Here is a 25,770-nt window from a genome sequence, read left to right as displayed (position 1 = left end):
AGCTCGGGGCGGCCGCTCCCGCCGCGCCTCCCCCGGGGCGGCCCCTACGGCGGCGGAGGGGGGAGCGAGAGAGGGTCCGGGCCCCTGCCGACCGCAGGGAGCCCCTCCATGGCTCCTCCATCCTCACTCCGCCCCCCTCTCCATCCCTCTCCATAGCCCTCCCTCTCCCTTCCATCCTCCTCCATCTCCCCTCCGTGCCCGGTTACTGCCGGGGGGACCCCACCCACACGTGGGGACGGGTCTGGGTGGGGGCTCTGGGACATCGCCAGGACAGGGAGGGGATGGCCAGGAACCCTGCTAGAAGCAACCGGTGGGAAGGGGCTAAGGAATTCCAGAAGGGTTTGGGTTGGAAGGGACTTAAATCCCACCCAGGGATTTAAATCTCCCCTTTTCCAATGTCAAGCCATTCCCTGTGTCCTGTCCCTCCAGGCCTTGTCCCCAGTCCCTCTCCAGCTCTCCTGGAGCCCCTTCAGGCCATACTGGGAGGCTGACTGGAGCCTCAGGAAGTTCAACAAGGTGAAAGGACAAAGTTCAGTTCTTCGGAAGAACAACCCCAGACTCCCATGTGGAATGGAGACCACTCAGCTGGAAAACAGGGAAAGGCCCTGGGGTGCTGCTGGGCACCGGGGGGAACACGAGGCAGGCAGAAGGTGAGAGGTGTCCTGGGCTGCACCAGGTCAAGGGAGGGGATCCAGGGTGGTGTGTCCAGTTCTGGGCTCTCCAGAACAAGAGAGGTGTGGGCATGCTGGAGAGTCTCCAATGAAGGGCCACAAAGGTAATGAAGGGTCTGGAGTATCCCACGTGTGAGGAAAGGCTGAGAGGCTGGGGCTGATGGGCCTGGAGAGGGGTCTGGGGGGTCTCACTCGTACAGAAACACCCACTGCTCCACCAAGCCACTGCTGTCACTGGAGAAGTTGATCAGGCTGGCTGAGCTTGGCTTCCCCCAACCTGTCACCCTTAATGTGCCTGGAAATGCTCCCCAGGATCAGCTCCTCCATCTCCTTCCCAGGGATTGAGGCTGATGTGTCCACGGTTCCTGAAGCCCGCCCTGCCCTTCTGGAAGGCAAGAAGTGACATTCCAGACTCTTCCAGACTCTTCTCTCCATCCCCACGGTCAGTGAAAGGCTGTTGAGAGGGTTCTCCTCCTGCAGGAACCCTTCTTGCTGGGTTTGACATCCAGCTCCAGCACTCCCAGTGCTCCCAGCAGCCCCACCAGGCTGAACCCCCTCCTCTGCGGGGCCAGACCCCGGGTCAGGGGCTGAGGGTGGCACAGAGCAGGTTTTTCCTGCTCTTCCTGCCCAGCCACAGCCTGGCACGCCCTCCCAGGGCACTGAGGGCTCTGCCGGGTATGATTCAGGGCCTGGGATAAACCGGGAGGTGCCAGCCCACTTCCAGACCCTAAATTTAGACAGAGGAGGAAGCACGTGAGAATGTGACAGCAGCAGCCTTGGGGGCACAGGGCTGGGGCCAGATGTCCCCCGTGTCCTTGAGGAAGAGGAGGGTGTCACACTTTTTGCTCCAGAGGGAAATCTCCGGGGCTTGACCCCTGACCAGCAGTTGGCACAAATTAATAAAGGATTGTCTGAGCCTCTGTGGGCTCCCAAAATCTGCTGGCAGGGCTCAGCCCTGCAACGGGAGAGGTGAGAGCCCGAAAAGTGATCCCAGCTGGTCTCAGGTTTCTCCTTTCCGGAGGCGCTGGGGCGTGTGCGGGGACCTCCTGCCCCGGCACGGGTCTGGCAGCGCCCCGCGGCCCCGGGACACGATGGGCTGGCTCTGCCACAGCCCCCGGCAGGGCTCCGTGGGCTCTGCCAGCTCCCGTCTCCTCCTGTCTAGCCGGCAGAGACCTGTGACAGAATGCCCTTCAGTCGCTGTCCCCTCGGGCAGGGCAGATCGGCCGGGCAGGTGTTTGTCCCCCCCGCTGTCCTTGCGGGCACATGAGGAGCAGGAATCCTTCCGTGCGCCCTGCAGGGACCGGTCCCCCCCGCCGCTGTCCCCTCCTGGTCCCTCTGATGGTGCCACCAGGTGGCAGTGCCGCAGTGAGGACACCGGGGTCGGTCACCGCGCTCCGGCCCTACTGCCACCAGGGCCAGCATCATTCCCCCGGTGCCCCCGTGTCCTTGTCCCCGTCCCGGGAAGGGCTGTGGGCAGCGAGGGCTGTCCCGGGCGGGCGGGACCCAGCGCTGTGACAGCCCTGCGACAGCAGTGTCACAGGTGACAGAGCCGTGACGGGCCCCGGACAGAGCAGCTGTCACAGGGGGATGAGGAATGGGAGATGTGGGGTGTCAGCAGGGCTCAGGGGCTGCCTCCAGCCATGCCAGCCCCTGTCCCTCTGCTGGGAGCATCCCTGCATCCCAAGAAAACGCTTCTTTTTCCCCCTCTGCATCTTCTCCTGCATCCCTCAGCATCCCCCAGGCATCTTTCTCCTGGTGTGATTCATGAGGGCATGGGGCTCTCAGAACCCCAAATACAGCTCATTAGGGCTCAGGGTTCCCAAAACCCCAAATACAGCTCATTAGGGCTCGGGGTTCCCAAAACCCCAAATACAGCTCATTAGGGCTCTCAGAACCCCAAATACAGCTCATTAGGGCTCGGGGTTCCCAAAACCCCAAATACAGCTCATTAGGGCTCGGGGTTCCCAAAACCCCAAATACAGCTCATTAGGGCTCGGGGTTCCCAAAACCCCAAATACAGCTCATTAGGGCTCGGGGTTCCCAAAACCCCAAATACAGCTCATTAGGGCTCTCAGAACCCCAAATACAGCTCATTAGGGCTCAGGGTTCCCAAAACCCCAAATACAGCTCATTAGGGCTCTCAGAACCCCAAATACAGCTCATTAGGGCTCAGGGCCCCATTTCTGGGGGGATTGTAGGGCTGGGAGGATTGTGGGGTTGGGGTATTGTGGGGTTGGGGGCATTGTGGGGCTGAGGGGACTGCGGGGCTGGGTGCATTGTGGGACTGGGGGGATTGTGGGACTGGGGGGATTGTGGGACTGGGGGGATTGTGGGACTGGGGGGATTGTGGGGCTGGGGGGATTGTGGGGCTGGGGGGGATTGTGGGACTGGGGGGGATTGTGGGACTGGGGGGATTGTGGGGCTGGGGGGATTGTGGGGCTTGGTGGATTGTGGGGCTGGGGGGATTGTGGGGTGGGGGGATTGTGGGGTTGGGGGATTGTGGGGTTGGGGGGATTGTGGGGTTGGGGGATTGTGGGACTGGGGGGATTGTGGGGTTGGGGGATTGTGGGGCTGGGGGGATTGTGGGGCTGGGGGGATTGTGGGACTGGGGGGATTGTGGGGCTGGGGGGATTGTGGGGCTGGGGGGATTGTGGGGCTGGGGGGATTGTGGGGTTGGGGGATTGTGGGGTTGGGGGATTGTGGGGCTGGGGGGGATTGTGGGGTTGGGGGATTGTGGGGCTGGGGGGAGCAGGGCCCGGAGCAGCTTGCCAGGGACGCCCAGGAAAACAAACGCTCTCATGTGACTGTATCTGGGACAATACCAGCTTAGCCATGGGTGCAGCCAGCAGGAATCCTGCTGCTCCCGAGCCCTGCTAGGCATGGATAAACCTACATTAGAGCAATTAATAATAATTAATAATTGGGTCTGCGTTTGGAAAAGCAGCTGAAGCCAGCGCTGGTCTCCAGAGCGTTGTCTAGACAGGGAAATGCGAGGTACAGTTTTGGAGCGATGGGTTTGGGGTTGGCAGAGCCCTGGGCTGCGGGGTTTTCCTGCCTTTGGCATCCTGGGGGCTCCTGGGTGTGATTTAGGGCACACAGGACCCTTCCCCTCAGCTGCCAGCAGGCACATCCCAGCCTTGGGGGTTTGGGGACCCCCCACCCACCCCGTGCTGCAAGGAGGAGCAGGAACGGAGCCCCCCAGCTCAGCTCTGCTGCTTCCCTCGGGGTCTGAAGCCCCCAGGTGAGATGGGGACAGGCACAAATCCAGGCTGGGATGGGAAGGATGAGTGCAAAAGGGCTGGGATGGAAGCAGCCCCCTTGCCCTGGTCCCAGGATGCTCCTGAGGTGGGAGGAGAATTAGTTTTCCACTAAGCTCATCTGTAATAAACACAGACACGGGAGCAATGGGCAATTGCTCGGCCTTTAATTACAGCCAGTCAGGGTGTTCAGGGTCACAGGAGCCGGGATCCAGAGCCAGGGGGAATGAGGGGGGTGATTCTCAGGAGGAACACTGCAGGAATCTGCAAAACCTTCTGTGCCTGAGCTCCTTTGTCATCCCTTTCACTCAGCAGGAGCCTCCTGTCCTCCCAGCCCAGAACATCTCAAATCCCAGAGCCGTGGATACCAGAATATCCCGAGCTGGAGAGGACCCACGGGGATCATCAATCCCAAATCCTGACCCTGCCCAGACACCCCAACACTGCCAGCGGTGTCCAAACACTCCTGGCATTCCCTGGGCATCAGCCGCCCTGCACAGGAGCCTGATGGAGCCCCAGAAACCCCTCTGAGCCCCCTGACAGCCTTCCCACCCTCCGGCATTGCTTCTGGAAAACTCACTGAGCTACTAGCAATGTCTTAACGGCCACAGAGGCTGAGGGGCCCTCACTAAACCCATTCCTCATCGTGCTGGGGTCATCTCCCCACAGCCTCTCTCATCCGGGAGGATGAAGGGCTGGAAACGCTGAGTCCCGGTTGGTGCCGGGCTCCCCGACGCAGGGACGGGCTGGGAAAGCTGCGCTGTTTCCCTGCTGAGCTGGACAGATGCTGTTTGTCCTTCTCCTGGCGCTGCCCAGACGCCTGCCTGGTGATGGATGGCGGTGTCACAGCGTCACAGCAGAGATCCTGTGCTGTCACAACCGCTGGGTGGGAAATGTGGCGGGTGACTCCACCATGAGCTGCACCGCTCCCCGGAGGATCTGAGCGCCGGGGTGGAGGGGAAGGGAGCCTGCAGGAGGAGGGAGACCTGAAGGTGTCCTTGGTCCACCTGGCAGGAGGAGCTGGTTCTTCCCTTCTGCCTTCTCCTGCTCGGATCCTCAAGACTTGAGCCCTTCCGTTTTCCTTCCTGGTGTCCAATGTCACCCAATGTCACCCAAAGATACCCAAAGTCACTCAAAGTCACACAAAGTCACCCAAAGGTACCCAAAGTCACTCAAAGTCATCCAAAGTCACCCAAAGCCACCCAAAGGTACTCAAAGTCATCCAAAGTCACCCAATGTCACCCAATGTCACCCAATGTCACCCAATGTCACCCAAATGTCACCCAAATGTCACCCAGAGTCACCCAATGTCACCCAATGTCACCCAAATGTCACCCAGAGTCACCCAATGTCACCCAAATGTCACCCAAATGTCACCCAGAGTCACCCAATGTCACCCAATGTCACCCAAAGTCACTCAAAGTCATCCAATGTCACCCAAAGCCACCCAAAGCCACCCAAAGGCACCCAAAGGTACCCAATGTCACCCAAAGTCACCCAAAGCCACCCAAAGTCACACAAAGGTAACCAAAGTCACTCAAAGTCATCCAAAGCCACCCAAAGGTACCCAAAGTCACTCAAAGTCATCCAATGTCGCCCAAAGCCGACCAAAGTCACCACCCTTCTCCAGACTCCCTCAGGAGCCCCCCTGAGCCCCTCCACACACTCCCCACGTCCCCTGCTGAGCAGGACAGCTCCAGTGCCAGCTGGATGCACGGGAGCTGGGGCAATGCCGTGGGGATGGGAAATTTGGGAGCTGCCCGAGGCACGTGCAGGTTTTGAGGCTCTTCATCTCCATCCTTCATGATTCTCCCTCTCAGAGAACGGTTAATGAGCTGTGGGGATCCAATTAGACTTCTCTGGTTGGCCTTTCACCTCGTTCTGGCCAGTTAGAACCAAAAAAAGAGAAAAAAAACCCAAACAAACCAAAAAAAAAGAACCCACAAGTGGCGGCGTGGAGACAATTAGCTCAGTGTCTGCTTAATGAGTTCATTAAGAACATCCCTCTTTGTCAGGAGAGGCAGGAGCCGAGCTGAGCCCATCCCCGAGTCCTGAGAGCCTTTGTGGGGTGCACACGAGCCCATCCCGGGTTTGGGCTTTGCTGCCTGCACCCCGTGGGCACCCGGAGCCTCTCAGGCTGTTCTTTGTTAGGCTCAGCTTGTCCAGCTGAGTTTTCCCAGGATCACAGATCCTGACAAACTCCAGATGCTGCGGATGAACCCCAGAAATCCTCGGGCTGGGGGCAGAACCGGCGCTCCGAGGCGGGGAGAAGGCGCGGGGAGCACCGGCGGTCACCGGGCCGGCGCTGGGGGACCGCGGGGTGACAGATGCCAGCAGCACGGAGCCCCCCGGTGCTGGCAGCCCCCCGTGCCCGGCGCTGCCGAGCCCCACGTGGCCGTGCCGAGCAGATTTTGCTTGGCTGCCTGGGCTATATTTAGCCGCCTGTAAAAGGGGTTAGCGAGCAGCGCTGGAGCCAGTGGCACAGCTAAGAATGTCAACGTAAGAGCAGCCAGGGATAAAAAAAGCCCAGGCCGGGCGCTGGGAGCTTTGCACAAATCCCGGTGGCTGCGGGAGGCGGGCAGGGCTGCAGCATCTCCCGGTGGCACCGGGCCGGGGCCGCTCCCCGTGCGCCCACCTGGAGGTTCCTCACGGTTTTGGGGCTGGTTCTCGGCATCTCTGCGCTCAGCTGGGCAGCCGGGGCTGGAACCCGGTGGGTTTGGTGAAATGGCCGAGTTCTAGGGGCGGGTGTCCCCCTCTGGGGAGGGGACAGCGGCAGGCGGGGGGCACAAGGCGCTCCCCCCGAGCTGGGAGGTGTTTGTGAGGCTCCACATCCCCATCCAGGCATCTGGAACTTACTGGAGCATGAAGAATAGATTTGAGCGCTGCATTTATTTTTTCTTTGCCCATGAACACATTTTTTTGGGATGCTGGCTTTGTGCTCAGTTAACCCCAGCACACCTTCCCTCCAAAGGCTCCCCTCACAGCCCTCATCTGGCCCCTTAAAGCAAGAACTGGGCAAATCCCGGCCCTTCCCAGCCCTTCCCACCACATCCCACCACATCCCACCACATCCCAGCCCTTCCCACCACATCCCAGCTCTTCCCAGCTCTTCCCATTGCATCCCAGCCCTTCCCAGCACATCCCAGCTCTTCCCAGCTCATCCCAGCTCTTCCCAGCACATCCCAGCACATCCCAGTTCTTTCCAGCTCATCCCAGCCCTTCCCACCACATCCCAGCTCATCCCAGCACATCCCAGCCCTTCCCATTGCATCCCAGCTCTTCCCAGCACATCCCAGCTCTTCCCAGCACATCCCAGCCCTTCCCAGCTCTTCCCAGCACATCCCAGCCCTTCCCAGCACATCCCAGCACATCCCAGCTCATCCCAGCTCTTCCCATTGCATCCCAGCCCTTCCCAGCACATCCCAGCCCTTCCCAGCACATCCCAGCCCTTCCCAGCACATCCCAGCCCTTCCCAGCACATCCCAGCTCTTCCCAGTTCATCCCAGCTCTTCCCAGCACATCCCAGCACATCCCAGCCCTTCCCAGCACATCCCAGCTCTTCCCAGCACATCCCAGCCCTTCCCAGCACATCCCAGCACATCCCAGCTCATCCCAGCCCTTCCCAGCACATCCCAGCTCATCCCAGCTCTTCCCATTGCATCCCAGCTCATCCCAGCTCATCCCAGCCCTTCCCAGCACATCCCAGCTCATCCCAGCTCTTCCCATTGCATCCCAGCCCTTCCCAGCACATCCCAGCCCTTCCCAGCACATCCCAGCCCTTCCCAGCACATCCCAGCCCTTCCCATCGCATCCCAGCCCTTCCCAGCACATCCCAGCCCTTCCCAGCACATCCCATTACATCCCAGCACATCCCATTGCATCCCAGCCCTTCCCAAGCCCTCCTGCTCTGCTCTGAGCTGTCCTGACCTTGCCTGGGCTCACTCCTGCCTGTGCTGCCCAGAAATGTGGGATTTCAGCCAATGGCACAGCCCAGGCACAGGCCAGGTGGTTTCCTGGGCTAATTCCCAGGAATAATTTGTGTGTTCTGCTGGTGCTCTGGGGCAGGGGATGAATCTTTTGGTGGCTGAACCCCAAGAGAGGCACTTTGAGTCATTCAGAGCCCCTTTTTTCCCAGAGCTCCTGTGATGAACTGGCAGCAGGATGAGCCTCAGGCTGGGATTGCATCTGGCTGTGGGATCTGCCTCACCTTTGGGGAGGGAAGGAGCTTCTGCTGCTGCAAAAACAGCAACAAATCATTCTTTGGGTTGAAATTTTCCATTCTGCCGGGGACAGCGAGGCTGCAGATGGGTTGCAAAGACCTGTGCAACTCACTGCAGCTATTCCAGCCGCCCTGACGGCTTGAGTTAGGGAATAAAACCAGGAAAAGCATCTCGTGCGCCGTCCCCCAGGGGGGCGGGATGCTCTGGGCTGAGCACACGCGGCGGGGGGAAGGTCTCCAAAAGCTCCCCGATGTCCTGGGGGCAGATGGAGCCGCAGAATCCTCGTGCCCTGTAAGGACAGGGCGGAGCAGCGCGCTGGGATGCAGATGGCAGAGTCCTGGAGCACGGAGGGTGCCTGCGAAGGGCACTGCTGCAGCACTGACATGTCCAGACTCTTGGCTCAGTGTGACGCTCCAGCCTGCCTGGTAACAAATCTCCTCCCTGGGAGCTGTTTGCTGGCATTTTCCCTCTGCTTTGAAATCCTCCAGGCAAAGGGAACGCTTTGGCTGCCTTTGGCCCCCGGGATCTCGCAGGCAGGAAGGCTCTCCCCGAGGGCTGAGATCCATCCCTCAGGAGCCTCCTCCATCGCTCCAGGGCCGGTCTCCAGGCCCTGTCCTGCTGGAGCTGATGGAAAGTCCCGGCCACCAGCCAGGGAACAACCTGCAGGTCCCCAAACCCTGTGACCCATGTCCCAAAATAGCTCCTTAACCGAAGGACTGACGCAGCCCCTGGGCTCAGGAATGACCTTCCCTGTGCGTCACCTGAGTCCCCAGCGGGGCAGCAGGGGCTCAGCCGGGCTGCAAATCCCAAAGAAGCCTCCAAAAGAGGAACAGCAAAGGGCTCCTCTGCCCCCGGTGACTTTTAGCCCAGATCTGAGCCCGCAGTGCTGGGCAGAGCAGTGGAAAACAGCTCTGCTCCCTCCCTCTGCCTCCACACCGGGAACTGCTCCGCACCTGCAGCAGCCCGAGGCTCGGGGGGGTTTATTCACCCTCCTGCCCCAGGGGGATAAAGCAGCTGGGCAGGACGAGGAGGATGGACTCTTCCAGACCTGTTTTCTGCCCCTTCTGGATGCTGAGAAAATGGGATTCAGAGCAGGTGGCAGAGCAGGGAGCGGTCTGAGCCCATCCTCACTGGCTCCGCACCCCCGATGGATCAATCAGGGACTCTCCCACAGATATATTCCAGGCTTCCCAGCGGCAGGGAAGCTCATCCTGCTGGGATCATCCTGGGAAGCAGATCCCAAGGTCTGCAAAGCCCCAGAGCAGCAGCTGAAGGAGCAGAGGAGGAGCAGAGCAGCCTTTGCCCCCACACTGGTGCAGCAGCAGGCACCACGGCCCTGCCCTGGCCCAGCTCCCGATGGGAGCTGCCTGAGCAGGGAACCATTCTGGAATCATTCTGGAAAAATTCTGGAATGATTTTGGAATAATTCTGGAATGATTTTGGAATAATTCTGGAATAATTCTGGAATAATCCTGGAATAATTTTGGAATAATTCTGGAATAATCCTGGAATAATTTTTCCCTCCCAGCTGCTGTCCTGAGTCCCTGGGGTTTGTACCCGAGAGTTCTGGGAGCTCCAGCTGGGGCTCTGGGCTGCGGACGCCCGGCATGCCCTGGCTGCAGGGGGGCTCTGGGAGAGGTTATTCCGTGTCAGCGCCGCACTGCTGGGAGATGCAGGGACTCACACACCTCTGCTGTGCCTCAGTTTCCCCAGCTCCCCCCAGAGCATCACACTGGAGGGAATGTGGTGTGCTGTGGCTGCCCCTCGGCTGTCCCAGGGCAGAGCATCCCCCGGGGCCGCTAGGGAGCTGGAGGAAGGGAGAACTCTCCAAGGTGCTCCGGATCACAGCAGGCTCTCCTCCCGCTCCTTCCCATCCCAGCAGCACGCCCTCCCTCGCTCCCGGCCGTCCCCTCGGCCCGCCGCAGCAGTGTCACATCCGAGCGGGTGCCAGGCAGGATAAACATCGCCGCTGCTCGGCCCGACACCGCTCCGGAGAGCGGAGACAGTCAAGGAGAAAGCGGAGCGTGAGCAGCTAAAAATAGCGGCTGGCGAAGGCTCCGCTCGCCGTCACCACGCGGGAGCGAGCAGCGGCTCCAGGGTCCCTCCCCCTCCGCGATTCTGGGCTCCGGGGGGACCCGGCACCAGCACCGGCCGTGTCCTGCTGGCGCCGGTGGCCCTGTCCCCTGGCACAGCCGGGGCTGTCCCGCTGGTGGCTGCGGGGGTTGGGGACACGAGCCACCCGCGCCACCAGGACGCGGCCGGTGCTGGTGCCGGGTACCCCCGGACCCCAAAATCCCGAAGGGGCGGCAGCAGGGGAAAGGAGCCGGGGGAAGGAGCCGGGGGAAGCATCGCCCGCCCCGGGTCAGCAGCCGGGCCGTGCCCGGAGCAGCCAGCGGGGTGTCCCCATGGTCCCCAGGGGAAGGGACCCCTCGCTCCAGGGGCTCAGCATCGCCCCTCGCCATCATCAGGGAGAGGGAATTCCCCGGGCCGGGAATTTGGGATCGCGCCCCCAGCCCCCCTCCCGCCGGGAGCAGCGTCCCCGAGCTGGGATGGGGAGCAGAGACCCTCGGGGGTCCCTCCCAAAGCACACCCCAGCGCTGGGGACAGCCACCTTCAGGGCCAGGAGGGACGTTTTGGAGCCTGTCACCAGCCCCACACGGTTTCCCGGTTGCAAAGGATGCCGATGGAAGCGCTGGGAGGTGGTTCCTGCTCCTGTGTGGAATTCCAGTGGATTTTAATTCCAGCTCTGCCTCTCCCTCCTCCCTGGCCTGACCCAGCTCAGGGCTGGGGGTGCGGACCCCATCTCACACCCTCGGTGTCGGCCGTGTCCCCCCCTCAACGTGACACCGGTGCCAGGCCAGGAGCAGCTGGTGGCATCTGCTCCGTGCCCGGGCTGTGCCCGGCGGCCTCCCAGCCCCGGTGCGGGGTGATCCGCTGGATTTCCAGCCACATCCAGGGTCTCCCAGCCCCCCGCCCCCTCCCCCATCCACCGCAGACACAGATTTTTTTAATTCTTTTTTTTATCCCCCCCGAAGATTCGGAGTCTGCCATTGATTTTTTTTGGCTGAGCTAAAGCTGTGTGGGTTGGGGTCAAATTGTGGCGGTGGGCGAGCAGAGCCCCTTCAACCCACCCCCACCCCGCCGTGGGGGCTCTGCAGCCGGGGAGACGAATCCAGAGGAAATCTGAGGGAAAATGACCCATTTCCCCAGCTGGGCTGGTGGCCAGGCCGGGCTGCGAGTCCCCCGCCCGGGCTGGGGCAGAGCCGCACGGAGCGTGGGGGGATTGGGGCCCGGGGGGATGTCACAGCCCCCGCCCCGTGTGCCAGCGCGGGGGGACGCGGGGACACAGCGGCCCGGGGGGGCCCGAGGGGCGGCCCCGGCGGCGGGGGGAGGGGGGGGGAGGGGGGCGGGGCCGGCGCTGGGCCCCCCCCGGGCCGAGCGGGGGCCGGGCCGGGCGGGAGCGGCGGCGCTGGGCGGGAGCGGCGGCGGCGGCGGCGGCGGCGGCTCGGCCCCGGGTGCCCCAGGGCCGCCTGGAGCCGGAGGCTTCCCCGCGGCTCCTGCCGAGCGCGGAGCATCCTTCCCCCGGCAGCCGGGCTGGCACCGGCACCGGCACCGGGATCAGCATCAACCCCAGCACCGGCATCACCCCCGGCATCGACATCACCCCCGGCACCGTCACCGGCACCGACATCACCCTCGGCACCGACAGCGGCACAGGCATCACCCCCGGCACCGACATCACCCCCGGCACCGACATCACCGGCACCGAAATCCCCGGCACGCCGGCACCGCCGGCACCGGCAGCAGCACCGGCAGCAGCACCCTCGGTGTCACCATCAGCACCGGCCTCGGCCCCGGGCTCGCCGCTGGCACCAGGTGAGCGGCGGGCGGGGGGTCGGTGCAGGTGACGCGGTGGCACCGAGGCCCTGGGCCAGCGCCGAGGGTGCCCTGGGCTCCCCGGGGCCAGGGAACCGGTGCCCACCGTGGGGACTGGTGCCCATCCCGGGAAGGCGGTGCCCACCCTGGGCACCTCCCTGGGAAGGTGGGGAGGCCGGAGGGTCAGGGGATGGCGGTGGCCTCGGGGACAGATGGGTTTTTGGGGGGGCTGAAAGTTTGCAGCAGCTGCGGTGGGGTGCTCTCGAGGGCTTGGGGTGCCCCAGGGGGCTCCGAGGAGGATTTGGGTGCTGAGGCACCGAGCAAGGCTCGGTCTCAGGGTGGGGACTTCAGATCGACCCCCATGGCGGCACCTCTGTCGCGCCCCGCGTGTCCTGGGGTCACCAGTGCCCCCTCCACCTTTCCCCCTGCCCTGTTCTCCTCTCGGCCAGCACACCTCCACCCCCACCCCCAGCTCCAGCCCTCGGCTTCCCGGATTGGAGCTTCCCAGACGATTTGGGCCCGGGGGGCTGCGGGGGTCGCCAGGCACGGAGAGTCCCCCCAGGGCTGAGCACCCCCGTGCAGGGGACGCGCTCCCGTGGCGCTTCCTCCCGGGAGGAAAGGGCTTCCCCCAGGGACAGCTCCTCCTCCCTGCCTTCGGGGCATCATTTTGGCAGATTGCCCCTGCAGATGCTTGGATCGGGTCCCTTTGGTCCCCGGAGCTGGCTGCTGTCCCCTGGCTGGGTGGCAGCGCCACCGAGGAGGTGGCAGAGGGGTCCCGTGCTCACCCCAAATGCTCCCAGCCCGTGACCTTGGGGTGTCCAGCAAGGGCCACCTCGGTCCTCGCTGTTACAGCCCTGCCGCTGTCCCCCTGTCCCTTCCCCTGCTCTGCGCCGTCTCCCCCCAGACAGAAGGAGCTCGGCAAGGGGAAAGGTGGTGCCAGAGACAGATTCTCACTTCTTTAAATTGGGGGAATCCCGGCATTTCTGCCCGGGCTGGGATGCTGGGAGCGGAGTGGGGGAGCTCTGGGAGAGGCTCTGGGGGTTTGGCTGTAGGAGGAGACCTCGGGTTCAGCTCTGGGGGCAGCTGGAGGAGCTCTGGCTGGGTGCTCCAGGCCTGGGGGGACCTGGCACCATGAGCGGGATGGGAGCCATGGCCCTGCCTTGGCTCCTGGAATTCCGGCAATTCCAGCTCCTGGCTCAGCCCCGGGGGGTTGGATCCCGCTCTGCTCCATCACAGATTTCCAGCTCTCATCCCAGAGCGCCTGCACGGATTTTTTCCCTCCTTGGCTTTTGGTCCCTTCCCTGGCAGCTCCCAGTGGCCGGGGGTTTGGTCACAGGGTGGTGGTGCCAGCTGGAGAATCCTGGCGGTGCAGGGATGGCAGGAAACATCTGGATCGCCTCCATGCGAGGCCTCCCCACCGGCTGGTGGGTGCTGGGGGCAGCTGGGTGTCCTGGAAGTTTTCCACCTCCCTCCTTGGCCGAGCTGCAGCGGGAAGGAGAGGATCCTCCGGCATCCAGAGCCCTGGGGGAGGCACATCCCCTGGGAGCCAGAGCGTCCCGGGCAGGTTCAGCTGCCTCTGCTCCCCGGAATTCCGGGTGCCTCTGCTTATCCCGGTGCTTGGGCAGGGCTGGGAGCCTCCTCCATTCCCGGTCCTCTCCAGGTGCCGGCAGGCAGGTGAAGGAGAAGGAGCTGGCTCAGGGAGACGAGACTCCGGTGGTGCACGAGCTGCGGTGTCCCGTGGCGCTCCCGGCATGGCACAGCCAGGGATGCGCTCGGTGGCACCCGGCTGGCACCCTGTGACAGCCCACGGGGCTCCTCACAGCTCCCTGGGCTTCCCCCGGCACCAATCCTGTGCCACCCAGGGCTCCAGAGCCAGCGAGGGTGTCCCCGTCCTCATCCCCAGGTCGTGTCCGTCAGCTCCGCCCGGGATGCTCGGGCTGAAGCAGAGCTTGAAAACCACTCGGGGAGGAGAGAGCCCGAGCTTGGTGAGGAACGGAACTGCTGTGGGTGTGGGTGACACGTTTATTATGCAAAATTACCTGGTTTTATTATGCAAAATTACAGTTTGTGGTGTGTCGGAGCAGGGAACTGAGGGTTCTGCTGGGAGCTCCATTACCCAGGGCTCAATCACCCTAATTACCCTCATTAGACGCCTTCCTTCCCCACAGAGCCGCTGTTGGCTCCCAGAGCGGGGCTGGGGTATCCCGGTACCCCCGTGGGGCTGGGGGCGGCTCCGTCCCCCTCCTGCCAAAGGGGCCGGAGCGTTTCCCCCTTGGACTCAAACAGGATCCGGATGCAGCCGAGGGAACTGAGGAATGTGGGGAAGGATGGCTCAACCCAGCACCTTTGTGGGGTCCCTGATGGGCACCCAAACTCCCCAGGGGAAATTTCTGTGCTCCGCCCAGCGCTCCAGCTGATTGCCTTTAATCAGTTAATTAAAGGGAATTAACTGGTGCGGGTGGAGCATGGAATAGGAGTAGCTCTGGAATGGGTCACGGCCCACAGGCTGGTGAGCACCTGGCTGGCCTGGGAGTGGCTGGAGCAGCTTCCATTCCTCCCTGGGATGGGGTTGGGATCCTTCCTTCCTTTGGGATCCAGGGAGCTCCTCCTGCAGGAATGATCCCCATCCCCACCCAAACCCGTATGGGGTGGGGGTCTCTCCCCGCTGGATCCCGGAGCCGTCCCCTGCCCTGGCTCTGGGAATAAAGGTGCTGCCAGCCCTTGGGATTTGCCGTGTTCCCACAGGGAATAGCCATGGCTGGAGCGCTGCTGGTGGCTCCTGGTGCTTTCCATGTCCCTGGTGCTGCAGCGGGGACATTACCGCTGTCCCTGAGCCGCTCCCAGCGCACGGATCAGAGCCTGGCAGGGAGCTGATCCCTTCCTCGGGAGTGCCCTCCTGCCAGCAGCAGCATTCCCAGAGCCCCGGGTGCCTCCTGGCAGAGCGACCCGGCCCCTCCCGGTCTCCAGAATCCCTGCTCCGTGTGACAGGAAAAGCCAGCAATGCTCGTTGTGAGCACGAGGCGATGGGAACATTCCCCAGGGGAGAGGAGGAGGGATGGGAAGCATTGATGTGCCGGGCTGGGAGCCTCGGAGGATGGCCAAGAGGAGCTGGGATTTGGCCATTCCCACTCTGGGCAGCACAGCTGAGGTTATCCAGGTTTCCCATGGCCTCTCCTGGAGGTTTGGGATGCGGGTGAAGCCCTGCAGTGTCAGCTCACGTGCTCGTGCCCGCTGAGCCTTTGGTGCTTCGCTCTCTAATTGGAGCGGCTTGTCCAGGGCTGGGATCCCGGTGCTCCAGAGGGAATCCCACATCCAGCTTGGCTTTCAGCACCTTTCCAGGATGCCCCATGAGCTGCTGCCAGAGGGAAAACGCCTCGATTTTATCCCGCTGTGGGCTGGCAGGAGAAGCTGAGCTCAGCAGGGTTGTGCCAGGATTAAAGTGCTGAGTCCTCTGGAGCTCTTTTCCCCGGCCCAATCCAGGCCTGCGGGATCCAGAGGGGATTTTCTCTGGGGTCGCTGCCCGGTGGAGCAACAAAGCTCTGATGTGGGACACGGTGTGAGCACCCCCAGGTCTGGGATTTGGGTTGGCAGAATTCGGGATTGCTCAGAGAAATTTAGGATTGGGATGCCAGGGAGCGCAAGAGCCGGATTCGCTCCCACACCGGAGCAGGACTTGCTCTGGTTTGTGTTTCCAGCTTTAAAATCCAAAGGGAGAGTTTATACAAACAGCCTGAAATCCCTTCTGGGCAGACTCGGCTTGGATTTCAGGATTTTTCCAGGTTTTGGTGGATATTAAGCACAGCTGAACTCTGCCATCATCCCCCTGACTGAGGGAGCAATCACACAGGCTCTGCTTCTGCCGGCGGCTCCATTCCGCGGATGTCAGCAGCAAACCCCACCTCCCGTGCACATCTCCCTGCTGGAAGCCAGGAATTACAGGGAATGGAGATTAACCAGAGTCCCATTTCAGAGCCCTTCCTTCAATGGGAATTGAGGTCCCAGTGCCGAGCCCAGCTGAGCCCACGGAGGGAAGGGTTTATGCTCCGCCTAGGCCGGACACAGCTCAGCTTTGGGGTGGAAATAAAAATTCCAAGTCCTACAGCTGGGAAAAAATATAATAACCAATCTAAAAATAATTAGTCATGGAATCCCTGGTTGGAAAGGACCTTAAATCTCATCCAGGGCCACCCCCAGGGACACCTCCCACTGTCCCAGGCTGCTCCAGCCCCAATGTCCAGCCTGGCCTTGGGCACTGCCAGGGATCCAGGGACAGCCACAGCTGCTCTGGGCAGTGAGACCCTAAATCGTGCAAAAGGGAGCAGAGGATGAAGGCTGATCTTTAAAAGGATCCCGGGGATCCAGGGAGAGGTCTGGGTGGGATAATTCAGGATCTGGGTGTGAGCAGGGCAGCCATGGACACCAGGCAGGGAGCAGGGAGAGGGATGTGAGGATGGTGGAGGGGACAAAGAGACGCTTCAGCATTTCCCAAATCCATGGATGAGACAATCCAAGCACGAGCAGGAGTGGTGGAGAATGGGGAAAGCTGGTCTGGACGTGAGGATGAGTGTGCAAGAACAGGAGGAAGGCCAGAGCTGAAGGCAGGACCCAACAGGAAGGGGCTCAGAGGGTGATGAGAATTCCTCTGGAAGTGTTTTATCCCAGCGAGGAGGATCCACTGCTCCTCGGGGAGGGAAGGAGCAGGAGCCACGTGTCCGATGCCTTTGGAATGTGGGTTTTGCTGGGAAGGGAATCACAGGGAAGAGCCAACCCTGCAGGTACCGGGATGTGCTGGAGCTTCTCGGGCTGGGTCCGAGCTGTGGGGAGCTGCCAGCGTCACCTCTGCTCAGAAATCCCACTGCAACAATTCCTCAGAGCTTGTGGAAAATTTGGGAGCCAGGGGAAAACTGGGGGAAAGGCAGTGGGAGACCTTGCTGGTGCTCCAAGCAGGATGCAGGTCTGGATCCCTGCACCTCAGCGCTCCTCGTTCACTCCAAAGGTGCCCGGCAAGATCCGAGCTGGCCCAAATTCCTGCCTGGCCCACCTGGAATCCTGGGGATTCAGGGATGAAAGTGCCAGGCCATGGTTGGAGAAGTTCTGCTGCCGAGGGCAGGCAGGGGGGTGCCAGCATCCCACGGGAATGGGTCCTGGAAGCTGCATCCCTGCCAGGAGGGATCATCCTCTCCTGTGTGTGAGCAAAACCTATTCCAAAAGTCGTTCTGCACCTCCACATTCAGTATTCCTGCACCAGCCCACATCCCTGCAGCCTTTTCCCCCTCTCCCAGGAAACGATGAGCTCAGGACAATATTTATCCCCGCCCTTCCCTCTCAGCGGGATCCCGGAGCTGTCCCTGGGCAGGTGACACAGCCCGTTCCCACCTGGCTCAGCATTCCCGGGGCTCCAGGAGCCGCTTCCCTGGAGAGGAACGGAACCTGCTGCCTCCCCGGGAGGGCTCTCCAGATTCCATCCTGCGTTTAATTGTTGCCATCTGCTGTTCCCGGCTCCAGGGGCTGTCTGCTGGCTGTCGGGTAACCCAGCCCCGTGTGGACTCCTGGCTCGTTTTCCTGGAGGATGCTCCCGTTCCCTCCTGACCTGGGCCAGCTCTTTCCTTCCCATTTCCGTTTTACAGTTCCATCTCGCTAAATGCTTCCCGTTTTTCCTGGTGTTCATCAGCGCTGAGGGGCTCCTGGTGGGTTTTTGAGGGTTTGTTCCAGGCTGCAGCATTCCCAGCACAGATCCCATAAAACATTGAATTAAACGAGCAGGAGGAGCCCCCCAAACAGGGAAAGCCAAGAGCATTAAATGTCCCAAACCCCCTTGCAGAGGAGCTCATGACCCATGAACAACTCAGAAGCTGAAGAAGCAAATTCTTGTGGTTAAATGAATCCTCAAGATCCCTGAACTCCTGGAGCATTCCAGGTTTGTTTTCTCTGGTGGGGGTGACGTGTTTGGCAAAGCTGTGGTGCGTCCGTGGTGGTCCCCAGGCTCCAGGTGCAGTTTGGGGTCCCTGCCACCCCCAGCAACCCCAAAAAGTGGTGTTAGAGGGGACACTGAGGGCGTCACAGCTGTGTTTGACCCTGACCTGGGACTGCTCCATCCCCACCTGGTCACACCTTTCTCTGCCTGTTCTGCACCTTCCTCCAGGGCTCTGCTGTTCCCAGGGAACCCGACCAAGGAGCACATCCCTGTCCTTCTCCTCCCTCCGCCTGTCCCAGCACCTTCCCTGCCGCCCATCTCCAGCAGGGATTGAGGTTTATTTCTGCCCTTCCTTTATCCCATTAGGGGCATTAAAGCAGGACCCTGAGGACCTTCCATGTGACTCCTGGAGCTTTCTTAGGCTGAGACCCCGTTAAGCCACAGAAACCATCCCTGCTTAGAGGGGGAAATCCTCCCTCACCAGGTTCATCCCGTGGGATTTGCCCCGTTTGGGTTGGATTTGCCTGTGGGACCTGGAGGAGGTGGCACGGGGCAGGTGTTGGTGGCTTGGACATTGTCCCCAGGGGTGTGGGGACAGCCCGGTGGGCTCTGGGACGGTGATGCTGCATCCCAGGAGAGACAAGCCCCGGGTCTGGGTCCCCAGGCTCCTGATCCCCACTTTTGGGAGCGGGATCCAGCCCCATCCCCACATCCATGGGGGTGTTTTGCTGCGGGCAGGATCCAGCAGATCCCGGAGGATGATCATTCCCGGCTCTCCAGCACCGGAGGCAGCAGGGGCTGCTGGGGCTGTGGGGAGGGAGCTTTGATCTGGCCTGAGAGGCTCTGGCTCTGCTGGGGCGTGCAGAGAATCTGTGTGTGAGTGTGTGAGAACGACATCAGGGATCCACAGGGATCCACTGGGATCCACTGGGAATCACAAATTCCTTTAGCCTGGAAAAAGCCAGCGAGATCAGAGTCCATCCCTTCCCTCAGCCACCAAACCCCGTCCCCATGGCCGTTAAACCCCTCCAGGATCGGTGGCTCCAAGGGCGGGACAGCCCCCTCCTTCCAGGATTTCTCCCCAAAATCCATGGAACCCTCTGGAATGCGCGTGCCCGTGCGCTCACACCGTCACACACAGGTGTGTGTCCCCAGACAGCCCCAGGGGACACAGCGGGACACCCACAGGGATGTCACACGTGTGGCACAGGCGGTGCCGGGTGAGGGACATCACCTGGAGCAGGTGGGGAGTGAGGACAAACTCTGGGACAAGGAGGTGACACGGCTGTGGCACCGCGAGCCAGGAAGTGCCACGTGTGCAGACACGGTGACAGGGAGTGCAGACACAGATATGTCAGGGAGTGTCACACAGGTGTGTCAGGGAGAGTCACACAGGTGTGTCAGGGAGTGTCACACAGGTGTGTCAGGGAGTGTCACACAGGTGTGTCAGGGAGTGTCACACAGGTGTGTCAGGGAGAGTCACACAGGTGTGTCAGGGAGTGTCACACAGGTGTGTCAGGGAGTGTCACACAGGTGTGTCAAGGACTGTCACACAGGTGTGACAGGGAGAGTCACACAGGTGTGTCAGGGAGTGTCACACAGATGTGTCAGTGAGAGTCACACAGGTGTGACAGGGAGTGTCACACAGGTGTGTCAGTGAGAGTCACACAGATGTGTCAGGGAGTGTCACACAGGTGTGTCAGGGAGTGTCACACAGATGTGTCAGGGAGTGTCACACAGGTGTGTCAGTGAGAGTCACACAGGTGTGTCAGGGAGTGTCACACAGGTGTGACAGGGAGAGTCACACAGGTGTGTCAGGAAATGTCACACAGGTGTGTCAGGGAGTGTCACACAGGTGTGTCAGTGAGAGTCACACAGGTGTGACAGGGAGAGTCACACAGGTGTGTCAGGGAGAGTCACACAGGTGTGTCAGTGAGAGTCACACAGGTGTGTCAGGAAATGTCACACAGGTGTGTCAGGGACTGTCACACAGGTGTGTCAGGGAGAGTCACACAGGTGTGTCAGGGAGTGTCACACAGGTGTGTCAGGGAGTGCAGACACAGGTGTGTCAGTGAGAGTCACACAGGTGTGTCAGGAAATGTCACACAGGTGTGTCAGGGACTGTCACACAGGTGTGTCAGTGAGAGTCACACAGGTGTGACAGGGAGAGTCACACAGGTGTGTCAGGGAGTGTCACACAGGTGTGTCAGGGAGAGTCACACAGGTGTGTCAGGGAGTGTCACACAGGTGTGTCAGTGAGAGTCACACAGGTGTGTCAGGGAGTGTCACACAGGTGTGACAGGGAGTGTCACACAGGTGTGTCAGTGAGAGTCACACAGGTGTGTCAGGGAGTGTCACACAGGTGTGACAGGGAGTGTCACACAGGTGTGTCAGGGAGTGTCACACACAAACTCAGTGCCACACACCTGTGACAGTGACACAGGTGTGTCAGGAAATGTCACACAGGTGTGACAGGGAGTGTCACACAGGTGTGTCAGGGAGTGTCACACAGATGTGTCAAGGACTGTCACACAGGTGTGTCAGGGAGTGTCACACACGAACTCAGTGCCACACACCTGTGACAGTGACACAGCTGTGACAGTGACACACCAGTGACAGTGACACACACCAGTGACAGTGACACACCAGTGACAGTGACGGTGACACACCTGTGACAGTGACACAGCTGTGACAGTGACAGTGACACACACCAGTGACAGTGACACACACCAGTGACAGTGACAGTGACACACCTGTGACAGTGACACACACCTGTTACAGTGACACACCTGTGGCAGTGACAGTGACACACCTGTGACAGTGACAGTGACACACACCAGTGACAATGACAGTGACACACCTGTGACAGTGACACACACCTGTTACAGTGACACACCTGTGGCAGTGACAGTGACACACCTGTGACAGTGACAGTGATACACACCTGTGACAGAGACACACACCTGTTACAGTGACACACCTGTGACAGTGACAGTGATACACACCTGTGACAGTGACACACCTGTGCAGGAGCAGTGCAGGTGGCTCCAGAGGGCAATGGCCGTGCAGGTGTACACAGAACCTTTGTCACTGCCCCACCTTTGTCACCTCCAGCCCAGCCCCGTGCCTCAGTTTCCCCCCTGAGCAGCACCCAGGTCCTGCCCCTCGTGGCACAGCCACCCCAGCACCGATCACTAATTAACCAATCACTAATCACCTCCCAGGTTAATCATTTATTTCTCCCCATCCCCACAGCTGCGGCCACCCCTCCCTTGCACACAGGACCTCGGCTCGTCCTTCCTGCAGTGATTCCCAGCAGGGATTCCCAGTGATTCCCAGTGATTCCCAGCAGGAATTCCCAGTGATTCCCAGCAGGAATTCCCAGCAGGAATTCCCAGTGATTCCCAGTGATTCCCAGCAGGAATTCCCAGTGATTCCCAGTGATTCCCAGCAGGAATTCCCAGTGATTCCCAGTGATTCCCAGCAGGAATTCCCAGTGATTCCCAGTGATTCCCAGCAGGAATTCCCAGTGATTCCCAGTGATTCCCAGCAGGGATTCCCAGCAGGAATTCCCAGTGATTCCCAGTGATTCCCAGCAGGGATTCCCAGTGATTCCCAGTGATTCCCAGCAGGAATTCCCAGTGATTCCCAGTGATTCCCAGCAGGAATTCCCAGTGATTCCCAGTGATTCCCAGCAGGAATTCCCAGTGATTCCCAGCAGGGATTCCCAGTGATTCCCAGCAGGAATTCCCAGTGATTCCCAGTGATTCCCAGTGATTCCCAGCAGGAATTCCCAGTGATTCCCAGTGATTCCCAGCAGGGATTCCCAGTGATTCCCAGTGATTCCCAGCAGGGATTCCCAGTGATTCCCAGTGATTCCCAGTGATTCCCAGCAGGAATTCCCAGTGATTCCCAGCAGGAATTCCCAGTGATTCCCAGTGATTCCCAGCAGGAATTCCCAGTGATTCCCAGTGATTCCCAGCAGGGATTCCCAGTGATTCCCAGGAGGGATTCCCAGTGATTCCCAGTGATTCCCAGCAGGAATTCCCAGTGATTCCCAGCAGGAATTCCCAGTGATTCCCAGCAGGACACTGGTGAGTTCCCACTGCCACCAGCCTGGGGACAGCAGTCCTGGCACTGCCACCAACATGTGGCCTGGAGGGGGTGGCGCTGCTGGGGCGCTGGTTTGGGGTCCCTGTGCTCTGTGGGGGGCAGAGGGGACATGGAGGGTGAAGGGCACCTTGTCCCTGCCAGGGCCTGTGTCACCCCTGTGTCACCCCCATGCCACCCCTGTGTCACCCTTGTGTCACCCCCATGTCACCCTTGTGTCACTCCAGTACTATCCCTGTGTCACCCCAGTGCCACCTCAGTGCCACTCCCACCTCCCAGGGCAAGTCCCTGCAGGGAGGCTTCATCCATCCATCATCCATCCATCATCAATCCATCCATCATCCATCCATCATCCATCCATCATCCATCCATCATCCATCCATCATCCATCCATCATCCATCCATCATCCATCCATCATCCATCCATCCATCCATCCATCATCCATCATCCATCCATCATCCATCCATCCATCATCCATCCATCATCCATCCATCATCCATCCATCATCCATCCATCCATCCATCCATCCATCCATCCATCATCCATCCATCATCCATCCATCATCCATCCATCATCCATCCATCATCCATCCATCCATCCATCCATCCATCATCCATCCATCATCCATCCATCCATCATCCATCCATCCATCCATCCATCCATCATCCATCCATCCATCCATCCATCCATCATCCATCCATCCATCATCCATCCATACATCATCCATTCATCCATCATCCATCATCCATCCATCATCCATCCATCCATCCATCCATCATCCATCCATCCATCATCCATCCATCATCCATCCATCCATCCATCCATCCATCATCCATCCATCATCCATCCATCATCCATCATCCATCCATCATCCATCCATCCATCATCCATCCATCATCCATCCATCCATCCATCCATCATCCATCCATCATCCATCCATCATCCATCCATCCATCCATCCATCATCCATCCATCATCCATCCATCATCCATCCATCATCCATCCATCATCCATCCATCCATCCATCCATCATCCATCATCCATCCATCCATCATCCATCATCCATCATCCATCCATCATCCATCCATCATCCATCCATCCATCCATCCATCATCCATCATCCATCCATCCCTCCATCATCCCCCAATGTCTGAGGTTCAGGGCAGCTGTTCCTGGGGGTGCTGGAGGTGTTCCCATGGGGTCACAGCCCCCTGGATCCCCCCAGTGCCCCCCAGTGCTCCCCCCCATCCCTTCCCCACTGGTGACCCCCTGCTCTGTCCCCCGCAGGTCAGAGGGGTTGATCAGCCGCGACTGATCCCTGTTCCTGTGGTGTCCCTCCCTCGCCTGGGCACGGGACAGGAGCGGTGCCAGGCCAGGCTGGAGGGTGCCCGGTAAGGCTGCCTGGTGTGGGGGCGCTGGTGGGACCCCTGGGACCCCCTCCCTCCCTCCATCTCTCCCTCCCTCCCTCCCTCCATCTCTCCCTCCCTCCATCTCTCCCTCCTTCCCTCCATCTCTCCCTCCTTCCCTCCATCTCTCCTTCCCTCCATCTCTCCCTCCCTCCCTCCCTCCATCTCTCCCTCCCTCCATCTCTCCCTCCTTCCCTCCATCTCTCCTTCCCTCCCTCCACGCTGCCGTGGCCAGCGGAGATCAGAGCACCCAGAGGTGCCGGGGGGCGGTGGCGAGTCCCAGGGACAGGGTGGCCCTGCCTTTGCTCCTGGGGGATAGAGGGGTGCAGGAGGGTGTGGAGGGTGCAGAGGGGAGTAGGGGGTTGCAGAGGGGTGCAGAGGGGTGCAGGGGGGTGCAGAGGGGTGCAGGGGGATGCAGGGGGGTGCAGGGGGGTGCAGAGGGGTGCAGGAGGGTGCAGAGGAGTGCAGGGGGGAGCAGAGGGGTGCAGAGGGGAGCAGGAGGGTGCAGGAGGGTGCAGAGGGGTGCAGGAGGCTGCAGGAGGGTGCAGAGGGGTGCAGGAGAGGTGCAGAGGGGTGCAGGGGGGAGCAGAGGGGTGCAGAGGGCACCAGAGCTCCAGCCCGGAGCAGAGCCGGGTCCCTTTAGCTCGCGTGGTGTGACAGAGGGGACATCTCTCCCCAGGGTTAGCATGACCGAGGTGGAACCCGTGCTGGATTTCGCATCCTCCGGCAGGACGGGCCGGCGCAATGCCCTGCCCGACATCCTGGGCTCGCCCGCTGGCGTCAGCCCCGCGGACCTGCCCCTCAAACTGGCCGAGATGTCCCTGAGCGCAGGTGGGTGAGCGGGCGAGGGGGATCCCATTTCATCCCGGAGGGGCTGGAGCGAGTCCAGGGCAGGGAACGGAGCTGGGAAAGGGGCTGGAGAATTGCTGAGGGAGCTGGGAAGGGGCTGGAGAATTGCTGAGGGAGCTGGGAAGGGGCTGGAGAATTCCTGAGGGAGCTGGGAAGGGGCTGGAGAATTGCTGAGGGAGCTGGGAAGGGGCTCAGGCTGGAGCAAAGGAGGCTCAGGGGGAATTTCTGGCTCTGCACAAGTCCCTGGCAGGAGGGGACAGCCGGGGGGGTCGGGCTCTGCTCCCAGGAACAGGGACAGGAGGAGAGGGAACGGCCTCAGGCTGGGCCAGGGCAGCTCAGGGGGGACAGCAGCAGGAATTTCCCCATGGAAAGGGGATCAGGCCTTGGAAGTGCCCAGGGAGGTTTGGAATGCCCATCCCTGGGGGTGTCCAGGGAGCTTTTGGTCACTGGGCTGGGGACAAGGTGGGCATCGGGCACGGGTTGGACTCGATGCTCTTGGAGCTCTTTTCCAGCCTCACCGATTCCCTGATCCCACGCTCTGATCCCATCCCATGACCCTGTCCCCTCCTCTCTCCTGGCAGGCAGTGCCCAGGACATGCAGTCACCCTCGGCGGAGGCGCCCCCTCCGCAGCCCCCCAGCCCCGAGCTGAAGGACACGTCCTAACCCCGCCCGGGGGGGGACATTTGTGAGCGGCGGAGGAAGGAGGAGGCTGCGGAGCCCCAGCCCGGCTTTCCTGGCACGGCCGGAGGCCGCTGGGATTCCCTCGGTGCTGCCGCAGCGAGACCCTGGAGCGTCCCCCGGCCGCGGGGGAGCCGCGCGTGGCGGGGACGTGCGGGGACACGGAGGGGACCTGCCGTGAGCAAGGGCCGGTCCCCAGTCGCGCCCTGCGCCAGGACTCGGGGGGGCGGGAATGCTTTTGCCTCCCCGGGGGGAGGAATCTTTTTCTTCTGGGGGCTTTTGGCGGAGCCGAGCGCTGGGGGGCCCCGGGGGGGACCCTCTCGGCCGCAGGAGCAGCCACGGGTGTTTCTTGCTGAGTGTGGTGTTCACTGTGATGTTTTTGGGTACCTCGTCTCCTTGCCTTTCTTCTGGGTGGCTCGGGAGCCATTCCCGAGTTTGGGGGGAAACACGAGAAAGCACAAAAACCCCGAGAGGCCCCGGCCCCTAACCGAGCCCCCGGGCTGCCGGCACGTCTCTGCGGGGTCCCGCTGAGGAGCAGAGCACCCCAGGGCGCCCCGCGCCCCTGGGGATGGGCTTGCTGGTGATTTTGGGGCGTGGGGAGGGGGCGATGCGGTTTGAAGCACCTCCAGCCCCCCGAGCCGGGTCACCGGGCAGAACCAGCCGGGTCCTGCGGTGTTTGGGGGTGCGGGAGACACGGAGTGAGGCTTTCCCGGGCCGTGCTCCCCAAATCCTCCGCTCCTGCCAGAGGAACTGCGGGACCCTCCTGCCCTGACACTGAGGGGCTGAG

At 61.1% G+C, this 25,770-nt stretch overlaps 1 protein-coding gene across 3 annotated transcripts; it reads left to right on the top strand.

Annotated features, from left to right (window-relative positions):
• Positions 1-11,673: 11,673 nt before the first annotated feature.
• LOC106628530 (cAMP-dependent protein kinase inhibitor beta-like) lies at positions 11,674-25,168 on the top strand. Of its 3 annotated transcripts, none has more exons than XM_088067491.1 (5): positions 14,506-14,533; positions 17,846-17,941; positions 23,337-23,440; positions 24,141-24,286; positions 24,886-25,168. In XM_088067491.1, exons 4-5 carry the CDS (start codon positions 24,142-24,144, stop codon positions 24,966-24,968), a joined length of 228 nt encoding a protein of 75 aa, XP_087923617.1. In that variant the 5' UTR covers positions 14,506-14,533; positions 17,846-17,941; positions 23,337-23,440; position 24,141; the 3' UTR covers positions 24,969-25,168. The 3 variants fall into 3 exon arrangements, with proteins under 3 accessions (XP_014114075.1, XP_087923617.1, XP_087923616.1); XM_088067490.1 differs by having other exon boundaries at positions 24,135-24,286; XM_014258600.2 differs by lacking the exons at positions 14,506-14,533; positions 17,846-17,941 and adding an exon at positions 11,674-12,024 and having other exon boundaries at positions 24,135-24,286.
• Positions 25,169-25,770: the final 602 nt, after the last annotated feature.

This window comes from Pseudopodoces humilis, chromosome 27, assembly GCF_049639895.1.
Source record: "Pseudopodoces humilis isolate 2021_Gansu_Grassland_sample_001 chromosome 27, ASM4963989v1, whole genome shotgun sequence".
In the NCBI taxonomy this organism is placed as follows: domain Eukaryota; kingdom Metazoa; phylum Chordata; class Aves; order Passeriformes; family Paridae; genus Pseudopodoces; species Pseudopodoces humilis.
Note: the sequence above shows the minus strand (reverse complement) of the source record. Positions and strands in the feature narration are given on the sequence as shown.